Source organism: Trifolium pratense, linkage group LG6, assembly GCF_020283565.1.
Source record: "Trifolium pratense cultivar HEN17-A07 linkage group LG6, ARS_RC_1.1, whole genome shotgun sequence".
In the NCBI taxonomy this organism is placed as follows: domain Eukaryota; kingdom Viridiplantae; phylum Streptophyta; class Magnoliopsida; order Fabales; family Fabaceae; genus Trifolium; species Trifolium pratense.
The window spans coordinates 45,153,389-45,172,685 of record NC_060064.1 but is presented as its reverse complement, the minus strand read 5'-3'; the positions used below and the strand labels follow the sequence as shown (position 1 = coordinate 45,172,685).

The window sequence follows — 19,297 nt, the reverse complement described above, 5'->3', positions numbered from 1 at the left end:
TCAGTGTTGTATTGTTCAAAGTCTTGATTGGTAAGCATATTCATAGAGATAGCAGCAAAAGTTATCAAGTGTACTCTGCTGATTATTTATATAGCATATCCTATTTCTTTTTCATGTGAAAAACCTAGACAATTTAATTCATTCATATTGAACACAATGAAAATGCAATAATCTTCAGGTTTTATAAAAGCAGGAAGTAAACAAAACTAAATCGCTAAATCTCTAACTCGGTTATTTCACAAACCAGGAAAATAGTACCATAGTATTAGTTCGACCTTGTACCATAGCATCTATCATGAACACAACGAACTCAAGTAAACAAAACATCTATAGTTGAACAGGTCTCACCTAATTTTTACCATGGCTTTGCCATTTGCTTGAATTTCAAATGCCTTTAGAAAGAGGATCAGAGTAATACACAAATTTACTTCAAATGCCTCTTTTCACAATGTGTTTACAAGTTCACAGCATTAGTTACAAGAGAAAATAAAAAGCATAAAAATATCATAAACCATCCAATGGTATCGGATATATTATCCTAACAGAAATGGAAATTTCAACACAAATGGAATCCAGGGAAAAAAGTGAAACCAAAATACAATGGTTCTATGGGTCCATGATGCGTATGAGGGAACCAAATACAAACGCAACCATCTAAGAACAATTTGCAGCTAGCCGAACAATTATCATTTAAAATATATCTGGCATGGAGAAGAACTCTTTAGAAAGGACGACAATTCCATTTGCATTGCAAGCTTCTCTTTGTCATTCACGGAAGATGGAGTGCATATTATCATCCGCCGTAAGTTTGTTGAATTCAGCATAATGTATTGTGCAAATTGCAACTCATGTTTCTGCCCTCTATAATTTGTCAAAGTGCACTCTTTGAACTGTGAAGAGAGGCATTCCGGAGAAATAAATGGGATCAAGATACAAGATTCAACTGATGTTGAAGGTTCAGGCATTTCAAGTACAAGATTTTGAAGTTTGGGGAGTTTTTCCAGTACCCGAAATACCGATGACAAATCAACATTACTTTGGAAGCCAAGCTCCGCATGGGTAAGATTAGGAAACACCGGAACATGGCCATACATCTACAACAGTTACAAATTAAAATGAGAAAACATTTAGAGTGACATTGTAAATAAAAAATGGAAATAAACGAAGTACCGACACAGACACTGACACATACGCCGAACACGACACCAATACATAGACTGATAATAATTGTTAGAAAATAGAAGTAAATGTATGCAATTACAATAATTGGACAAGAATTAGAAGACTGTTGGACATGTCTTCAATTTGAAGTGTCGGTGATGCATAGGAAATAACTAACAAATTATTGAACACATAAAAATTACCTCTTCTACCCGAAGAAATTGAACATTAGAAAAGGCTTCAAGAGGAACATCAAATCTATTCAAGTTGGAAATATCTGCCCTAACCAAATTGGTTAAGCTTTTAAACTCTCTCTTATACTCCTCTGGCGAATACTTCCCAGATATATTTTTAGCTTCAAAATCTTCAAGAATTGGACAAGAATTAAGCAGTTTTCGAATATACCAGTGTTTGAGAATATAAATGTCGTTCAAATGTAAGGTTTTAAGTGATTGAAAGTGACCAGGTAAACAGCTATTCAGACGTACTGCTTTCAACTTGAGAACAACAAGGTTACGGAAATTGGAAATATAAAAGTAAAATAATAGTGTCGTTTGGAATTCAAGGTGCTCCATTCCACAGTTTGCTGCTCCGAATAACCACTTCCTCACATTGACTTCCGAAAGCTCGTGGTTAGAATCACGATGACATTTTAAGTACATTTTTTTGATGGGTTTGCGGTGCTTCCTTTTTGCACAAATAATGGACTTTACCATATCCATGAAGTGAACATAAGGTTTGCCTCTAGTGATAAATCTTTGATCGTCAAAGTTGAGAACGGGAACTAAAAGCCAAATTAGCTTCCACCTTTTTGAAAGAAGAGTTGTGGTGAATGCATCTTCAGTTGGGAGAAAAGACAGAATGTGACTGAGGATATCATCCGGTAACGCGCTTATCCTGTCATCCATCTGCATTCCAAAGTTTCGAGGATCAATTTGAAAACATGCAAAAACACCGATTCTCAATGCAAGACAAACCAACAAAATAAAAATTACAATGATAATAAAGGTTAAGCAATAAATAGCTTTTCTGATTTGATTAGAATTAAAAGAAGCAATCGAACTATCGAAGCCAAATTTATGGAACTCAACCAAATACATAAATAAAAGAAGCTATATATAACAAAGTAACTCTAAAAAAGATAATGAAGTAACTAAACTCCCATTGAATCTAATCATGATTTTGAGTATAATAACTATAAAGAAGCTAACAGAGTAACAAATCTCCGCACCAGTAACAACACCTCATGGCAGCAAGCAACAATGACAAATAACAAAACTACCAATTTTGCATTCCAATCAAACAAACAGTCAATACATCTGCTCATTAGTTAGTAATAATAAAACAAAATGATTGGGGTTTAGGGTTTTAGGGTTTTCTATCTATTTACGAAGGAATAAACCATCAATTTGCTCAATAAACTACTAAGGAATCAAACAACTCATTTGCACAACAAAGGTGAAAAATAAATAAATAAATAAATAAATAACAAGGAACTGAAACCCTAAAAACAAAATCATGTTGAAGTATGTGGAAAAAAAAGAAGCAGTTGAAGAGAAATGAAGAACCTTTGTATGAAAAGGAGGAGGAGGAGTGATCGACAATTCCGCTGCGCAAACGGCGGAGGAAGGCCGAGGACTTAGGAGAAACTAGATTTTTTTTTGTTTTTGTTTTTGGTATATTTTTTCTTCGGCTTTTCACCACCAGTTGAATCTGGTTCGGGGGTCAGTTCTGGCAGCAAGTGGTTCCAGCCCCCTCCCGATCGCAGTTGTGGTGGATCGAACCGCGGTCCTCCCTACCAAGTTCAGCACCAATCACCACTAAACCAACTAACAATTGGTTTTTTTTTTTTTTTTTTGGTATATTTACATGATGAGCTTTTTCATATTTCTACAATTACTTATTTGACCAAGAAAAAATAAAGCTATTTTATTATTCAATGCAATAAAATTTTGTACTAAAATATTTTATCCGCTCAACTTTCAATACAAGTTAAAAGTCTTTTTATAAAAATACTTTTTAAACATAACTATTTCATGAATCAAACTAAAACTAAAACCTAAAATAAACATAAGCATAAATTTTATTATTAATTAAGAATGTTTTTTTATGTCATTCTACACGCTGGTTGAACCGTTAATTAATTTTATCAAACAGTGCAATTAGCTTATTAATTACTCCCTCCGTCTCAAAATAATTGTCATTTTAGGAATAAAATTTTGTCTCAAAATAATTGTCATTCTCACTTTTCAATGTAATACTTTCCAATTGTATCCCTTATAATTACTATATGCATTATTTCCAAGGAAATAAACCTATAATTTATTGGGGTAAGTTTTCAAAAATTAATTTATAGGGGTAATTTAGTAAAAATATTATTTATTTTAACAACATCACATTTCTTAATATCTGTGAAACAACCTTAAATGACAATCTTTTTGAGACGGAGACAATATAATCTATAAGTTATAAGCTAGTTTATTAGCATATACTAGCCTTTATAGGGTTTGTTGACTAGTGTTCTTAGACACTAGTTAAAGAAGATAAAACAAAAAGTGATTTTCACATTAAAACATATTTTTAATATATGTTTTTTTTTAAAATTAACCCTTTGGGTACTTAACCATCAACCAATGATAACAACTCATATGCATGTGAAATAAAAGTTGGTTATTAATTAATTATGGGTATCACGTGCAAATATACTTAAGTTATGTGACTTGTTCTCATTGTTTGATTGATAAATACCCCAAATTATAAAGGAGAATAATAGTCATCGCCTTAATATATACTTCCTCCGGCCTTATGTATAAGCAAAAGTTAACAACACTTTTTGACCTTAAATATAAGTAAAAGTTACCTAAATCAACTTTATTTAATGTTATTCTTCCAAAAATACCCTCATTAATTGTTATACTTTTTAACATGGTTGTAGAGTCCCAATGCAAATTTAACATATTATAAGGTCATTTTAGTCATTGTAATAGAAATTTTACATAAAATCAAGACAAAAAAGTAATTTATTAATAAGTGTGCAAATTGGTATATTTGCTTAAAAAAGAGGCCGGAGGGAGTATACAAGTTTCAAAACTTATTTACCATATTTAATTGCTTGGTATTCCCAATTTGCCGCTCGCTACTTAGGAAGCAAATGTAGAAAATAGCAAAACTAAAACACCCCTGTTCGCATGCTACGTCGCGAGTGTGAAAAATTGCAAAAATTGAAAAAACCACAGTTCACATTCTAGGATGCGAACTAGTTTATCATATAAAAATCAATTTTTTTTGTCCCTTTCATCTTATATGGCAGAAATATTATAAATTAAATTGTATTAATATTAAAATATTACATGTACATATATAGTAAATGCGTTTAAAATATTAGGATAGATGGAAAATTGTTGGGCTAGAAAAAAAAAATTCTTTTTGTTTTTATATTTATATAACATAATATATTTGCCATTAAAAAAATATTAATGGAATAATTAAAGCCCCAAAATATATAAGGGCGCACAATTAGAGAAAGACCAAAGTAAGAGTACCATTACTAGCAAAATAACTTGATATATTACACCCATGCACATGCATCATTTATTGAAATCCAGATGGATATCTAAGATATCCATCCTAGATTAGTTGGAAACAAAGACTATTTATTCAAAGTAGTAGATGCATCTTCAAAAATTCTTTTGCTTTAGAGTTGGAGTGAGAATTGAAGAAGCCTTTTATTGCATAATTAGAGCCAATCTCAAAGATGCGTTCTGCTTCTGTTTTAGAGTCAAAACACCAGCCATATGGGATATCAGGATTTGGATAACGAGCGCAGAAGCTCCCACTTTTTTTCTCTAAGCATTCATCATGAGACTCACATAAATTAGGATGTTCTTCAACCATCTTCGTAATAGACTCACTCTCAGAACCAGTTGGATATATGCATGTACCGCCAAATAATGCCCACAGACGCAACGACAACTTTGTGAGCCGCATGGATATGGCATTTCAAATGGCGAACACAGACCCGAGAACAATCAGCATTGACATTCTTCATAGGGAATGCTACTGTAAATGGTCAAACTAGTTAAATTTGGAACAAATATATGAGCAAATCTTACCTACGGATGAATGCATAAAAATAATATTATAACATATAGGTTATTGATAAATTTAATTTAGAAAGTAAAATATTAGTCCAGTGCTAAGAATTTGACCTGGTATATAATTTCAAGGAACAAAGATTAAATCTGGAAATGGTGATAAAATTACCACTAGCGGAACTTCGATTCACAAACTATTCTCTTTAAAAAAAAATATTAACAGAATTAAAGATACATACAATTACAAATTAAGGCAAGCATGAAGACAGCCAATGGAGTGAGTTTAACATAAGCCATTGTTTGATCGAAAAGAAAGAACCGGTTACAATACTTTTTGTTCTTATGAGACTTAGCTTGATCTTGTGTTAGTTCATTGTTTCATATACCAATTTATAGAGACATCCTCATACTATTTTATTTATTTTTTGGTACATTTCTCATACTAATCTTTAATGGTCCCTTTATAAAATTGTTTTGTTTCAGTACATTTCTTAATGCAACTTATTTGCATGCAACGTATATGCTAGTGTGGCAATGTAATGTTAATGATGCTTATTAAATTGAGAAGCAAGGAAAAGAGACATCCCCATACTATCTTTAAATGGTCCCTTTCTAAAATGTTTTGTTTCGGTACATTTTTCAATGCAACGTATATGCTAGTCTGGCAAACAATGTTTATTAAATTGATCGGGAGTTGAGATCTGCTCCATTACCTGAGGAAAAACAAGTTTAATAAATTATTATTGAAGGTGAATAAATATTCAATATACGAGCTACCTGGCTTGATGATGATCTTTAATGTCATTAAAGTGCTCTAGAACAAAATTAAATGACTCCGACAGTGAGGTTCGAAGCAGTAAGTGGCACTGGGTTTTCGATACTCCAACACTTAGGTCAGTATGTGAGATCAAGGAGGAATGGAGTGAAAAAATGATTGATTTCACATTTTCACAGGGTGTCTTTTGGGGTGGGGAGTTAAATCTTAGACATTGGAGAATCTGAATTTTTTTACCCATCAGCTACATAAGAAACCGATTATATCAACTACTTAACTAGCTGATAGGGATATTTTGGTAAATTAGCATGGCATGGAGAAAACAAGAAAGGTGCCAAAAGAAATTCTCAAATTCATAGTTCTAAATGGAGAAACTTGGACCAAGAAATAGAAAAACTTGAAATCAGGAATTAAAAATGAACAAACATCCTAATTACCTGTGCTTTTCTTACAGTTATAGCTTTTAAAATGAAGCAAATTAAACTAATCAAGCCTTGGCCTAGGCAGGATCCAAAAAAGTAAATACTTCTAAAGAGAAGGCTACTGATGCAAATATGTTGCAGCCTTCAATTTCATAACTAAGGTGGTGCTGCAGTTCTATTATACTGCCAAATCTCCCTAAAATCAACTCTCTCCAACTCTAACCGCGTATCTATATTTTAATTAAAATCGCTTTAAACAGAAGTTAAAAACAATACTAAAATCGTTCACAAGTCCTAGCTCAACGGGCAAAAACATGCCGAAATTGTTAGGCCGAACGCCGTGGTCTGGGTTCGAACCCCAGCTCTCTCACTTGTGTGTGTGTGAGTTTACGATGATTTTGCCATTTCTTCTATGTACCAGAAGAAAAAAAACTAAAATCTCACTATAAAACCAAACACAGTTTTAAATAGGGGTCAATGAAAACCCTTCCATCAAATTCTATATCTACTAAGAATCCTCCACCACAATTACCTACTTTCTTTACCATAGAAGCAGAATAATATCATCATCAGAAAATAATTGAAGCCTTTTCATCTATAATATTCTAGTCATTAGTACAGTAGTATTTGAGGGAGCAAAAACAAACAAATATGGAATCATAAATCAGAAACCGCTGTCCAGACAAATACTTTGATCTTCTCTTCTCACTGTTAATAATCCACATGACATGAGAACCTTGGTTTTTGTGTATGGAGAGTACGCTCATGCTGGCAAATGAAGCTTTTGATTGTTCTTCCAACTGCATGATAATATTTTCAAAACTAAGATGAACAAGGATTACGAACATAAATAAATAAAATGGACTTGAAAAGTAGGCTAATTTACCTTTGGAAATAGTAGTAGAAGAAGTCAGCATATAGCAGTGTTTGAACAAGCCCAGAAACCCATGCTGCAAAAGAAGTAATGGCAGGCAGTTAGAACAAGGTTCATCGCTACTGTAATGTGTACATGTCTGATTTCGAGGGAAAAGGTTTGTAAAAAAAATTGGAAAATCTTTCCAGTCTAAAGAGAAATCACAACTATATTTTAACAAATAATATGAGAAACAGACAACAGAAATGCATTTACTTGTAATATAATCTTGTAAAAATTTTACTTTTTTATCATAAAACAATATAGTGGACTTCTTCCGTCAAGAAAAATATAGTGGACTTCTTCTGAACTGGTTCTGATTGATTATTCTATCGGAGGAAATTTATTAGCTATAGTACTAGCTATAGGGTAGCAGATACTCCATAATGGAAGCATGCATCGAATGGCAAGTTATTATCAATATGTAATTGAAGAAACAGAAAAATTGATATTTACCATCTGCTAGACTGCTACACGACATCAAAGGAAGCACTAAATTGATTATATCAATAATGTATAACTGGAACCCATTAATGAATATTAGCATTCATTATATCAGACGCACACAGAGAGCGTGAGAGAGAGAGAGATAAAAGAAAAGCTTTTTTTTATTTTTATAGAAATGAATAAATATAAAAAATCTTCAGTAATGGATTCTATGCAGTGAATACAAAATAGAACAATGGTATAAACGATTTACACAACCAGAAATCTTTTACAGTCATTTGAGCAATAAGGAACCTCTTAGAACAATGGTATAAATGCATCTTTAATCTGAAAACTGAGAATGCAATGAAGAGGTACACATGCCAAACCATGAAACATATAGTTACTAATGCGGGGATCATGATGATATTTATGCTAATCATAAAAGCATAAAAATATTATAACCATTAAACAAAGAGAATCATACTTATCCAGTGGACAAAGTGAGGCTCGGTAAAGTAGCGATAGACCCAGTTGAGAATGTATAGTGCTCTGTACCCACTGTATTTGACAAACAAAAGAACAATATAAATATCAATTTTTATAATCAGTGGACTTCAAAAGTAACTGTAAATGAGTTGAACAAGCTCGTAAGAGTTGATTCACATGAACCTATATAGCATCAAGTACAAAACGAAAGAAAGTATGTATATATGAAGTGATCAACTGAAGCAACTAATTAATAGATATCATTTTTGTGTAACTCATATCCCCATGAACTGCAGAAATCCTAATCGGAAAATAGACATGAGAGTTGCTTCCCTGTTCCACTCTTAGGGTATTGAACAGTAACAGTTTATGTAACCTTGGGAAATTAAGGGAAGCATTTTGGTTTAATTATGCAAATGTTATCAGTTCTTATTTTTCATTTTCACTAATAATCACGAAAATTTCACCCTTTTATATTTTGTTTCCTGTTCTTAATGATTTATATAGAAAATAAATAAAAATGCAAAATGAAACAAATCACCGAAAACAGGAAACAAAATAAAAATAAATGGTGTTTCAGTAATTATTAGTAATAGTAAAAAGCTATATTGAAAATAGAAAAACATTCCACAAGCCCAAAACACATCCTAATTCCTGAATTTTGCATCGGAGTTTAGGTATAAATGCATAAGAGCTATAGCATGTGAAAATGGATTCCTCTGATATACAAAGTTACGATTGCTTCTTTTCTATGATAGGACGCCACTTAAGCAGAGGTAATTGCATAAACTTGAAAACCTTAATAAGGAAGACCTTTGGTTTCCCACATAAAAACTTTCAACTGAAGATCATTATAAAAGGCCAATTTCATTTAACATTTTCAACGAAGCCACTGGACAGGCTGGTCCGTATACACTACTGCAAACTAATAATAATTTCTCTACTCCTTACGTTGTATGCATTAGCTACGCTACGCCTAGCCTACGCTTTATTTAGGAGAGATTGAATCACTATTTTGGAAACAGTGCCGCACATCACATGAAATGCTATGATTTTTTTTCACGTGAATCATTATTTAAAGAGTATTAATCAATGACTCAGAACTTTATCAAATTGCAACTTCGATTTGTATCATCATCCTGCATTAAACAACTACTAAGCTCATTCTATACAGGAACAGATACATGACATATCTGGTTGTTTGGATGTTTATCATTGGCTGAAATACCTCCAGAAGATAAATAATAGCTGCTAATTCCAATACTAATGCAATAACAAGAACCACAGAAACCATGGAACTATAAAATGTTTAAAATCAGACAAACGAGTATAGCTTACCCGAGAAGAAAGACATATTGTCCTGTCAAATTGTCAATGTTTCTAGTTCTCTGTAGCAGTACCAGCTGAGGAAGTATAGCAACAGCTTCCAAATACAGGGAAAATGTCCACATCACCTATTCCAAGCACAAGTATGTTTTGAAAAGCAAACAAAAGTTAAAGTATTGCAAAGTTATCAGCTCTTAAAAACATGCAAAGATGTATGGTAGCAGAGCAGTTACAGAAGACGGATAAGGATAACGGAAAATGCATACGAACCTCCTTAAATGTAAATTTCTCATTGATAAGTAGGGCCAACACTAAGCAGGGCAACACAAGAAAATAGTGACGGAAGGTATCCTGATCTTTGTCATATGATCTACGAACAATTTTGTGGTACCTCATGTACCATACGATAGAAAATGAGCTTCCCAAGAATATCAACTTCATAACAGTATTATATAATGATATGTAATTCGTAAAGATATCTAAGTAGCGAGCAGCGAAAACAAGTGCATATAGTTCTTGAGTTTTCAACGAGACACCTGCATATAAATAAGATGCACCCAAAGTCAAAGAAAAACACACACAGTTCTCTTCAATAAAAAATCAGACTAAACCACAGTTAACTAATGCCTAAAATATGAAAAGGAAAACCCACAGATACATAGGAACCTACTCCTCTAATAAATCCTTCATCTAGTTATGAATAAAACAGTCTTCGTGTTCATCCACATACAGATAACAAAATAATATTGTAAGCTAACATTCTTTTTAGTAATACAGAATAAAAGGGCCCTTTCATAATTATATTGTAAGCTACCATGGTACTTTATCGCAATGGAACCATCAACAGTACTTGAGTTACAGAAGTAGGAAAAGTACAGATCTACAATAGCCTGAGCAGCACCCCAACATAAAACTACATTACTGACAAAAGACTTACAGCTGTGCTCATTCATCTATGTCTACAACTACATATATGCCTACATATCAGTCTCATTTCCCAAATTTTACCAACATACAAGTTTCAAACTTAACAATTTCTCACACAAAAGAAACACACAAAGATAAAGACTGTTCATAATTACTATTTCCCATACATACTCAATCTTTTAAAATTGCACTCTGAGATTAACGTATTGTTCCTACCGACCTACATCAGTCTATTGACCAATACCATTGACATTTATTCTTTTTAGGCATAATTTTGTCTTAACCACCAAATTTGTTTCCTCAGAAATACAAGTAATAGGCCAAATCTATTCTATAGAAAGATAAAGGGCTTGTTTGTTATAGATTTTTTCAAAATAGATTCTTATAGTGTTACATAATTTTGTGTAAAAAAAATTTACAAAGAAACTTTTTATAAAAGCTTCAAATGAAAATTTGGTTTGAACAGTTATTCTTAAAATGTTATTTTAGGAATTTGATCATTTTATTGAAACTATTTTTGGATATAGAAATTTCGAAAAATCACTTAATTTTGAAGCTATTTCAAATAGATTTTCATAAAAATCATTTTTGAAATACAACCTTTGGAATTTTTTTTGATTTTGACTATGTTTTGATCTTCAATAATGTGTGTTTATGTCATATGATGTCAAAATTAGTGTTTCAATTTAGAAAAAACGAATATTAAAAAACTTGTAATATTTTGAAAACCAGTTTTAAAAAAAATCTATTTTAAAAAATACAAAGAAAAAATCCATTTTTTTAAAGCTGAAACAAACAGGCCCAAAAATCCTTGAATGTACCCAAATCTTGCTTAGTTAAAAAGATGAAGATGTTATGATTAGTACAACAATAGGTATGCCTATTATCCAATTTCTAAAGAAAAGGCATATCAGTGTCTATGTATCAATGTCATGTCTGGTGTATGTGTCAATACTCCATAGACTGACTATGGGCCTATTTGGATAAACATCTTATTTGCAGCTTATAGCACAAGCACTTATCAAGTTATCATGGCACTTATGTATAAGCTTACATAAGCTATTTTTAGAGCATCAGATAAAATTAAATTAATTTTGTATATGTTATAAGCTGTTTTCATAAGCTATCTTCAAGAACTTATAAAAATAAGCTGAAACTCATGAAAAATGTCATAAAGTTCTGCAGAATAGTCTCACAAAACTTATGTCAATAAGATAAACTCAAATAAGCTAATCCAAACCAGGTGTCCCGTGTCCGGTGTGTGTCCGGTGTCCGTGTGTATGTCAGTGTTTCACACTATATAACAAATACAGAAAAATGCCTCAGCAGAAATAATTCCTAGAAATACATATTCTAACAATAACAATCCTAATCCTAATAGGAGAATTTCAAAGCAATGCCTAAAAAACACTTTTCAGTTTTCTCCTATCTTAGATCCTAATAAGTTTTTGAAGCATTTCTAACTAATCCACTGACACTAACATCTTCAAAATTGAAACAAAAATAAAACAAATTATTCATTAAAAAAGAAGTTGAAAAATGGAAAAATTACCAGCGCAGGATTTGATGGTATGGATCTTGAGAAGAAGAACAAGGACGCTGGCCAAATGGGTCATATCACCAGCTAATCTGAAAATATTCATCTTCGCTTAGATCTGAAATTGTTCGATCTGGAAAATTTGTTGAAATCACAGAGAAGATTGCGTTTTGGTTGCAACAAATCGTTTTCCGATAGTGTGTGGATGTTGCATACAAGCAAAGAAGAAGACTTCAGAATATGTTACTAGTCTTAACTCTTTGCTTCGTTTCTCTTCTCTGTAATTTTTTATTTTTTTAACGTTTTTCTTTTATCAGAATTTTATTTTATTTTATTATTTTTTTGGTGTACAAAGGGGGTATTTATTTATTTATAATATATTTTTTGTTTTCACATTTATTTATAACTATATTGAAATTGTTTTTTTTTTACCATATTTATTATCTTATATTAATATCTTTTATTTTAGTGTCATAAGTGTAGCTCAAATGACAGCCACCAGTGACATTATTGGATTTGGAGTGGCCGGGGTTCGAACCCCGAATTTCATATTTCTCCACATTTAAATATGTGAGAGTCTGTGAACCAAAAAATAAATATCTGAAAGTCTAGTCACTAGACTACTTGACCAAAAAATAATATAAACCAAAATCCGATAAAAAGAAAAGTTTATAAACCAAAAAAATGAAACCATCATTCTTTCATGTCGTCATGTCATATAAGTAGTTTCAAAAACAATGAGCCGGATTCCATGGAGTCACATTTTATGTGCAGTTGGACCATTAATAGTTGTCCGACCAAGATCGGATGGTCATGATTTAAAATTGTATTTGTTGACTATATTTGTTTAAATCATCTGATCGTGATCAGACGGCTATAAAAAGACTGCATGAAAAGTCGATTGCATCAAATCCAATTCCTCAAAACAATCATACAAGAGTGGGGTGATGTAGTAAATTCGTGGATTTTTATTGGATGTTTTTGTAAAGTTTTACACTAACTGTGCATATCATTAATCCTTTTGTTTTTTTGAGTAAGTTTAAATCCTTTTATTATATGAGAAACCATTAGTAAAATAAAGAAGTAATATATGATATAATGTTTGGCGTAAAGATTCTTGAAATGCCTTAAAAGATGGAGGTGTCAAGTTTTGAAGAAGAGTAAGATAGAAAGTTCATAAACATCTTCTTTTTATATGTTTATATGTATGAGAAGACATTAGTAAAATAAAGAATTAATATATGAAATAATTTTGATGTAAAAATAGTAGAATGCTTTGAAATGATGAGGTGTCAAGTTTTAAAGAGGGGTAAGATAGAAAATTTTAGTTTAAAAATACATGAAATGCCTTAAAAAGAGGAGATGTCGAGTTTTGAAGAAGGTTAAGATAAAAAATTCATAAATATATTCTTTTCATATGTTTATATAAGTATGAGAAGAAATTAATAAAATAACGAATTAATATATGAAATAATTTTGGTGTAAAAATACTAGTAATGACTTAAAACAAGGAGGTGTCATGTTTTGAAGAGGGGTGAGATAGAAAATTTTGGTGTAAAAATACTTGGAAATGCGAAGAAGATTTCCTTCTTGAACTTGGCTGAATTTTGATGATAACAAACTCACATCACAAAAGAAAAAAGCTTATGGAGGCTGAACATGAGGAAACAAGATGAAGACCACAGATATATACATTATTTAAAGTGATATTAATTTGATAACAGACATACATATAGTTTTCTTCATTCTTAACTTTGTATTGTTGCTTGTTTTCCAAGTTTGTGGAAACAAGTGTGTCTGAGAGAAAGTGAGGTGCTTTCTCTTTGTGTTGTATAAGAATTTCATCACAGAGTTTGGTGAAGATTCTTATTGTTTAAGATAGTGGGGTGCTATCTTGTGTTGTATGTTAGAAAGATTGTTAGGGGGTCTTGGGGTAAGATTGCTTGTAACAAATATTCTAACATAGTGAATTCTTTCGCGGGGGTGTGAAGGTAGTGGATGTACCAATAGGGGAACCACTATAATTCTCTTGTGTCCATTTTCTCTTTCCCTTCTCTCTATTTTTTAGCATATTGTTCTTACCTTCAATCATAACTTTCAAGAAAAATAAAAGGAATCAAAACTATCTCTAAAATAACCAAAAAGTCTTAAAACCTAATTCACCCCCCTCTTAGGTTGCACTCTTAAACTTATAGGAAAGACCTTAAAAAGAGGAGGTGTCAAGTTTTGCACAAGGGTAAGATAGAAAATTCATATGTATCTTTTTTCATATTGTTGTTAAGAAACATGACATCCATGAAAAATTAGAGAGAAAACTAGAAAAGATATAAATGGTAATGAGAAAAAAATTGGATACAAATGACTATAACAAAGCCTATTTATAGGGTAACTAACTAGACCAACTGACTAGTAGCTAGAACAACTAACTATATCTCAATACATATGATAAAAGTTTTACACAAGGGTAAGATAGAAAATTCAAAATTCATACGTATATTCTTGTCATATGTTAATAATAATTTTTCTCTTGTACTAAATATGTCTTCCATCTTTCGTTTTTTTCTTCTATTTTCTATACTAGACCAAATGCATTTAGGGGTCTTTCAAATTTCACGTTTGTAACAGTTAGTCTTTTAAGTTTTTTAGCTAACAAATAAGTCTTTATAGAACGTTCAATTTGATATGATCCATGAACCCCCAAACAATTGAGCCTAATTGGAAGGGATGATAAATGTAATAAGGATAATTGTGTAACAACTTAGATTCTTAAAAAATTGATTTTTTTTTTTTTTTTTTTTTGATTTGTTAACTACAAAACTTAAATAACCTATAAATGTTACAAAAGCGAAACTTAAAAGACTTTTGAATGCATTTCACGTAATATTATTCTTAAGCTATTTTACCTTATCTTTATTGTCAAGAAACCTTATGGGTACACAATTTTCATAGTTCATCAATTATAGAATCCACAAAGTAGAGATTCAATTATTCAATTATAGAACACAATTATCATACTCACTCTCTATCTCTCTCTCTCTCTCTCTCTCTCTCTCTCTCTCTCTCTCTATATATATATATATATATATATATATATATATATATATATATATATATATATATATATATATATATATATATATATATATATATATATATATATATATATATGGAAATATATACACCATTAAGTGAAAAAGTATTCTTCAAATTATACTTTATATTATACTATTTTACACTAAAAGCTTTCCGTAAAGAAAAACTCATACTAAAACTGCACATATTACCATTTTTTGCCCCAACCATACCTATTTCATTTATTTCAAATTTTGATCAGATTGTAGTCATATATAGCTTCAACATCATCACAACCACATAATACTGTCAAAACAATTCAATGACACCACATGTTTCTCGTCTCAATTGCATTATGGACATAGTTTGATTTAAATCATAGCACTAACATTTGCATTATGGACATAGTTTTGGTAACCAGTACATACTACACGCCACCAATTTTTGCTATGCCTTTGAGGAATTGTGGTCCTCGTCATTCTGTTTTTATCTTTTTTACTGTATTTACTAGGAGATTAAAAATGAAATTATATCCGAATATAACTCAGTTGGTAGAGACATTACAATATACATTACTTAAAGTTTGAAAACACTCTTTAAACCAACTTATGAAAAGAGCTCATGACGTTTTCAACTTATTTTCATAAAATTTTCAATATAGCTTACAAAAATAGTGTGTGACACATATATAAAAATGATTTATCTTTATTTCATCTTTTATAATAAAAATAAGTTATACAATGCATACACAGTTATTATAACAAGTGTTTGTGCTATAAGCTCGTAAAATAAACCGTTTATCCAAACATGCCCTTGTTACCTTTGGTTAGGTACGTGTGAAATAGAAACATCAATACAAGAATTTCTCCATCAATAATTGTTTCTTTAATTGTACAATTATTTGCATGTGTGTAAATATTTCTTTTTATTTCGTAAAAATTCTATAAATCTCTCTATTTAATTCCACATTTTGTCATAGAGGCATAACACACTAAAACTATTGTTCAGTTTTCCTCTCAACATGGAAAATAATGATTCAACTTATGATAGAAATGCTGAAGTAAAAGCCTTTGATGAATCAAAATCTGGTGTAAGAGGTCTTATAGAATCTGGAGTAACAAAGATTCCACGCATGTTCATCAATCCCGACCAAAAATTTGACATAAATATCTCAACAAATGATTCCAATTTGAGTGTTCCAATCATTGACCTCAAAGATATACACAACAATATCAATCGTGTAGAGATAATTAGTCAAGTTAAAGATGCATGCAAAAAGTGGGGATTTTTTCAAGTGATTAATCATGGAATTTCTGTTGATGTTTTGGATGAAATGATTGATGGAATACGTAGATTTCATGAACAAGATGTTGAGGTAAGGAAAAAAATTTATACTCGTGATTTTATTAAAAAGAAAATTATTTATTATTCCAATAGTACTTTGTATAAAGATAAATTTGCTCTTTGGAGAGACACTGTTGGATGTTCTATGGCTCCTGATCCACCTAAACCAGAAGAATTGCCTCAAGTTTTTAGGTAATTGGTTTGTTATAATCATTCATTTCAATATTCAATATAATTATAGGACAGCTTTTTTTTTTCTTTTCTAAAAGAGCTTACTCACACATGCAGAGAAATGAAAAATTATAAAAAAATCCGGTCTCTAGCGCATCAAATGTCGCTGCATCACTTTCAAGATAACAAAATTGAACAGACCAACTTTTTGGTCTCGAAAGTGTAACCCGTTGTAACATTCGTCTCTGCTTGTATCAAAAATTGAAACACACCCACAAATGTCTCTATTATCGATCATTTTAGCCCTCAAATTTTGTTAGACATTCAATTTAGTCCTCAAATATATTTTTTGTTGGTCAATTTAGTTCATTAAATCACTAAAGAAAGAGACATTAGGGATGTGTTTGCAATTCTTGTACATTCAAATTCAATAACCAATATGACAGCGAGTTACACTTCTAGCGATAAGATCTATTCTGTCAAAATTTCTTAAATTCAATATTTGATGAGTTTTATTAGTAGTACTACTACTAGTCACTTGTGCATTTCAATTTAAGAAACTAAAGATTTTGTTTAAATTTTTTTGATTAATGGTTTGTTTGTTTACATGTATGTAGAGACATTATGATTGAATATTCAAAGAAATTAATGGAACTTGGATCTACAATTTTAGAGTTATTATCAGAGGCACTTGGTTTGGATCCATCTTACATCAAAGAAATGATGTGTCCTGAAAGCCTTTTTATTCAGGGTCATTATTCTCCACCAAGCCCTCAACCAGAATTAACTATGGGCACAACCAAACACACAGATTCTTCCTTCATAACCATAGTTTTACAGAACCATCTTGGTGGTCTTCAAGTTCTTCATCAGAATCAATGGGTTACTGTTCCTCCTGTGCATGGAGCTCTTGTTGTCAACATAGGTGATCTTCTACAGGCAAGTAATTAATTGTTATTATATCCACTTTTCTTTTGACCTGGATTTGCTGCGTATAGATACACGCAGTAGTCACACTGTAATTAATTAATCTGAAATCCGACGATTTAGATTACATATTAATTTTAACATAGTTAAACGATTTCGACTAGAAATTTTACTCATAAGGTGGATAAGTGGGACGACCGACATTCGAACATCGACCCCTGCATATATAATGCAATGTCACTGCCAAATGAGCTAAGTTCACGAGACTTATTGCCCCAAATTTATTTTTATTTTTATTTTTTTTTTATAATTCCTTTTCTTTTTGTAGTTTATGTTTTTTCATTTTTATCTTTATTGTCATGATTGTGTTATTTTTCACTCCTTGTTACCAAAATAAATACTCACTCAGGTCCCGGGTTCGAGCGGTAAAAATGACAGATCTTGAATTCGAGAAGTCCCGGATTCGAGCCCCGCTAGTGCCTTTGAAGGGGGTAAGTAAATACCTTTGTAAGCGCTCTTTGAGCCATAAGGTCTTCCCCGCCTTGGACTGAGACATCACCCCCCTTACCTGAATTTTTTATATATAAAAAAAATAAAAAACTCATCCGGTCACATTTATAAGCAAATTTGATTTTTATGGTACATTGAAGAATGTATGTATGTGACCTAATATTCGGACAATATTTTTTTCTTCTACACGTGTGATATTTGGTTAACCACGATATAAAATGTGATTAATTGTAAATGATTAGTTCACAAATTTTCAACGAGATCTAAATTAACATACACTCAAGTGGATTAACTACTTCAAATGTGATTAACCAAATGTGCATGTGTTGTATAAGAATACACATGTTTACCTTCATAGACTGCTTGGATGGACTAATTAATACTTATCAATTTATTTGCTATGTTACAGCTTATAACAAATGACAAGTTTGTTAGTGTTTATCATCGAGTTGTATCAAGTGATAAAGGGATAAGAATTTCACTAGCAAACTTCTTTTCAAATTCAGATTCATCAAAGGTTTTGGGTCCTATTAAGGAACTTTTATCAGAAGAAAATCCACCGATCTATAGGGAGATAAGTATAGCTGAATTCATGGCACATCATTTCAATAAGGGGCATGATGGAAACTCTATTTTGGAGCCTTTCAAGCTGTGAAATGAACAAATTGGACTCTATAATTAAACTTGATAAAATTTACTCTCTTCATTCTCATGGAGATGGAAGTATAATAATGTATATATAATTAATGGTAGTGCCTTTTACATGTTTTATTAAGTAGTAATAGTTTTCTATAATAAGTGACATTGATATAGTGCCACAACCTTATTTGGATATGGTAAAGTTTGTGGTTATTATTTATGTAGTTGTGGATTTGGTCAACATTTCAGTAGTATTTTAGTAGTTCATATGCATAATATGAAACACAATCATGAAACACTTACTCTCATTAATAAATTTTCCAAACAATGGTGATGTTTTACATACATATGAGTAAAACTAGGACATTTTTATTAGTCTTTAATGAATTGTGGCCCTCATTACTTTTCCACATTTTTAAGGTTATCTTACTTTTGATTTGGTAAAAGTTTTTATTTATTACCGAGGAGTGCTAGCAACACACTCCAATAACAAACACACTCTAACACATTCTCTTCTATTGGTTAAAATTTATATGGGTCCCATAAAAGTTATATGGGTCCACA

At 31.3% G+C, this 19,297-nt stretch overlaps 4 protein-coding genes across 4 annotated transcripts; 1 reads left to right on the top strand and 3 right to left on the bottom strand.

Annotated features, from left to right (window-relative positions):
- Positions 1 to 310: 310 nt before the first annotated feature.
- Positions 311 to 3,017, bottom strand: LOC123889131 (putative F-box/FBD/LRR-repeat protein At5g56810). The gene is made up of 3 exons (XM_045938353.1): positions 2,730 to 3,017; positions 1,365 to 2,069; positions 311 to 1,094 (listed from the first exon to the last, which is right to left on the bottom strand). The coding sequence occupies exons 2-3, from the start codon at positions 2,067 to 2,069 to the stop codon at positions 687 to 689; spliced, it is 1,113 nt and encodes a 370-aa protein (XP_045794309.1). The 5' UTR covers positions 2,730 to 3,017; the 3' UTR covers positions 311 to 686.
- A 1,801-nt stretch (positions 3,018 to 4,818) lies between these two features.
- On the bottom strand, positions 4,819 to 5,148 carry LOC123892374 (albumin-1-like). Its single transcript, XM_045942161.1, has one exon. The coding sequence runs from the start codon at positions 5,146 to 5,148 to the stop codon at positions 4,819 to 4,821; it is 330 nt and encodes a 109-aa protein (XP_045798117.1).
- Positions 5,149 to 7,018: 1,870 nt separating this feature from the next.
- LOC123889130 (ER lumen protein-retaining receptor) lies at positions 7,019 to 12,362 on the bottom strand. The gene is made up of 6 exons (XM_045938352.1): positions 12,086 to 12,362; positions 9,877 to 10,142; positions 9,619 to 9,734; positions 8,279 to 8,352; positions 7,339 to 7,402; positions 7,019 to 7,252 (listed from the first exon to the last, which is right to left on the bottom strand). The coding sequence occupies exons 1-6, from the start codon at positions 12,174 to 12,176 to the stop codon at positions 7,216 to 7,218; spliced, it is 648 nt and encodes a 215-aa protein (XP_045794308.1). The 5' UTR covers positions 12,177 to 12,362; the 3' UTR covers positions 7,019 to 7,215.
- A 3,783-nt stretch (positions 12,363 to 16,145) lies between these two features.
- LOC123890613 (1-aminocyclopropane-1-carboxylate oxidase homolog 1-like) lies at positions 16,146 to 18,904 on the top strand. Its single transcript, XM_045940253.1, has 3 exons — positions 16,146 to 16,678; positions 17,275 to 17,596; positions 18,504 to 18,904. Exons 1-3 carry the CDS (start codon positions 16,164 to 16,166, stop codon positions 18,747 to 18,749), a joined length of 1,083 nt encoding a protein of 360 aa, XP_045796209.1. The 5' UTR covers positions 16,146 to 16,163; the 3' UTR covers positions 18,750 to 18,904.
- The last annotated feature ends 393 nt before the right edge of the window (positions 18,905 to 19,297 follow it).

Coding starts and splice junctions, on each gene's coding strand:
- LOC123889131 (XM_045938353.1), bottom strand. CDS start 2,069: ATGGATGACAGGATAAGCGCGTTACCGGATGATATCCTCAGTCACATT. Junction 1,095..1,364: donor AATTTCTTCGGGTAGAAGAG/GTAATTTTTATG, acceptor TAACTGTTGTAG/ATGTATGGCCATGTTCCGGT.
- LOC123892374 (XM_045942161.1), bottom strand. CDS start 5,148: ATGCGGCTCACAAAGTTGTCGTTGCGTCTGTGGGCATTATTTGGCGGT.
- LOC123889130 (XM_045938352.1), bottom strand. CDS start 12,176: ATGAATATTTTCAGATTAGCTGGTGATATGACCCATTTGGCCAGCGTC. Junction 10,143..12,085: donor TACCATCAAATCCTGCGCTG/GTAATTTTTCCA, acceptor ATTTATATGCAG/GTGTCTCGTTGAAAACTCAA. Junction 7,403..8,278: donor TCACTTTGTCCACTGGATAA/GTATGATTCTCT, acceptor CTTCTTTTGCAG/CATGGGTTTCTGGGCTTGTT.
- LOC123890613 (XM_045940253.1), top strand. CDS start 16,164: ATGGAAAATAATGATTCAACTTATGATAGAAATGCTGAAGTAAAAGCC. Junction 16,679..17,274: donor GAATTGCCTCAAGTTTTTAG/GTAATTGGTTTG, acceptor ACATGTATGTAG/AGACATTATGATTGAATATT. Junction 17,597..18,503: donor ACATAGGTGATCTTCTACAG/GCAAGTAATTAA, acceptor GCTATGTTACAG/CTTATAACAAATGACAAGTT.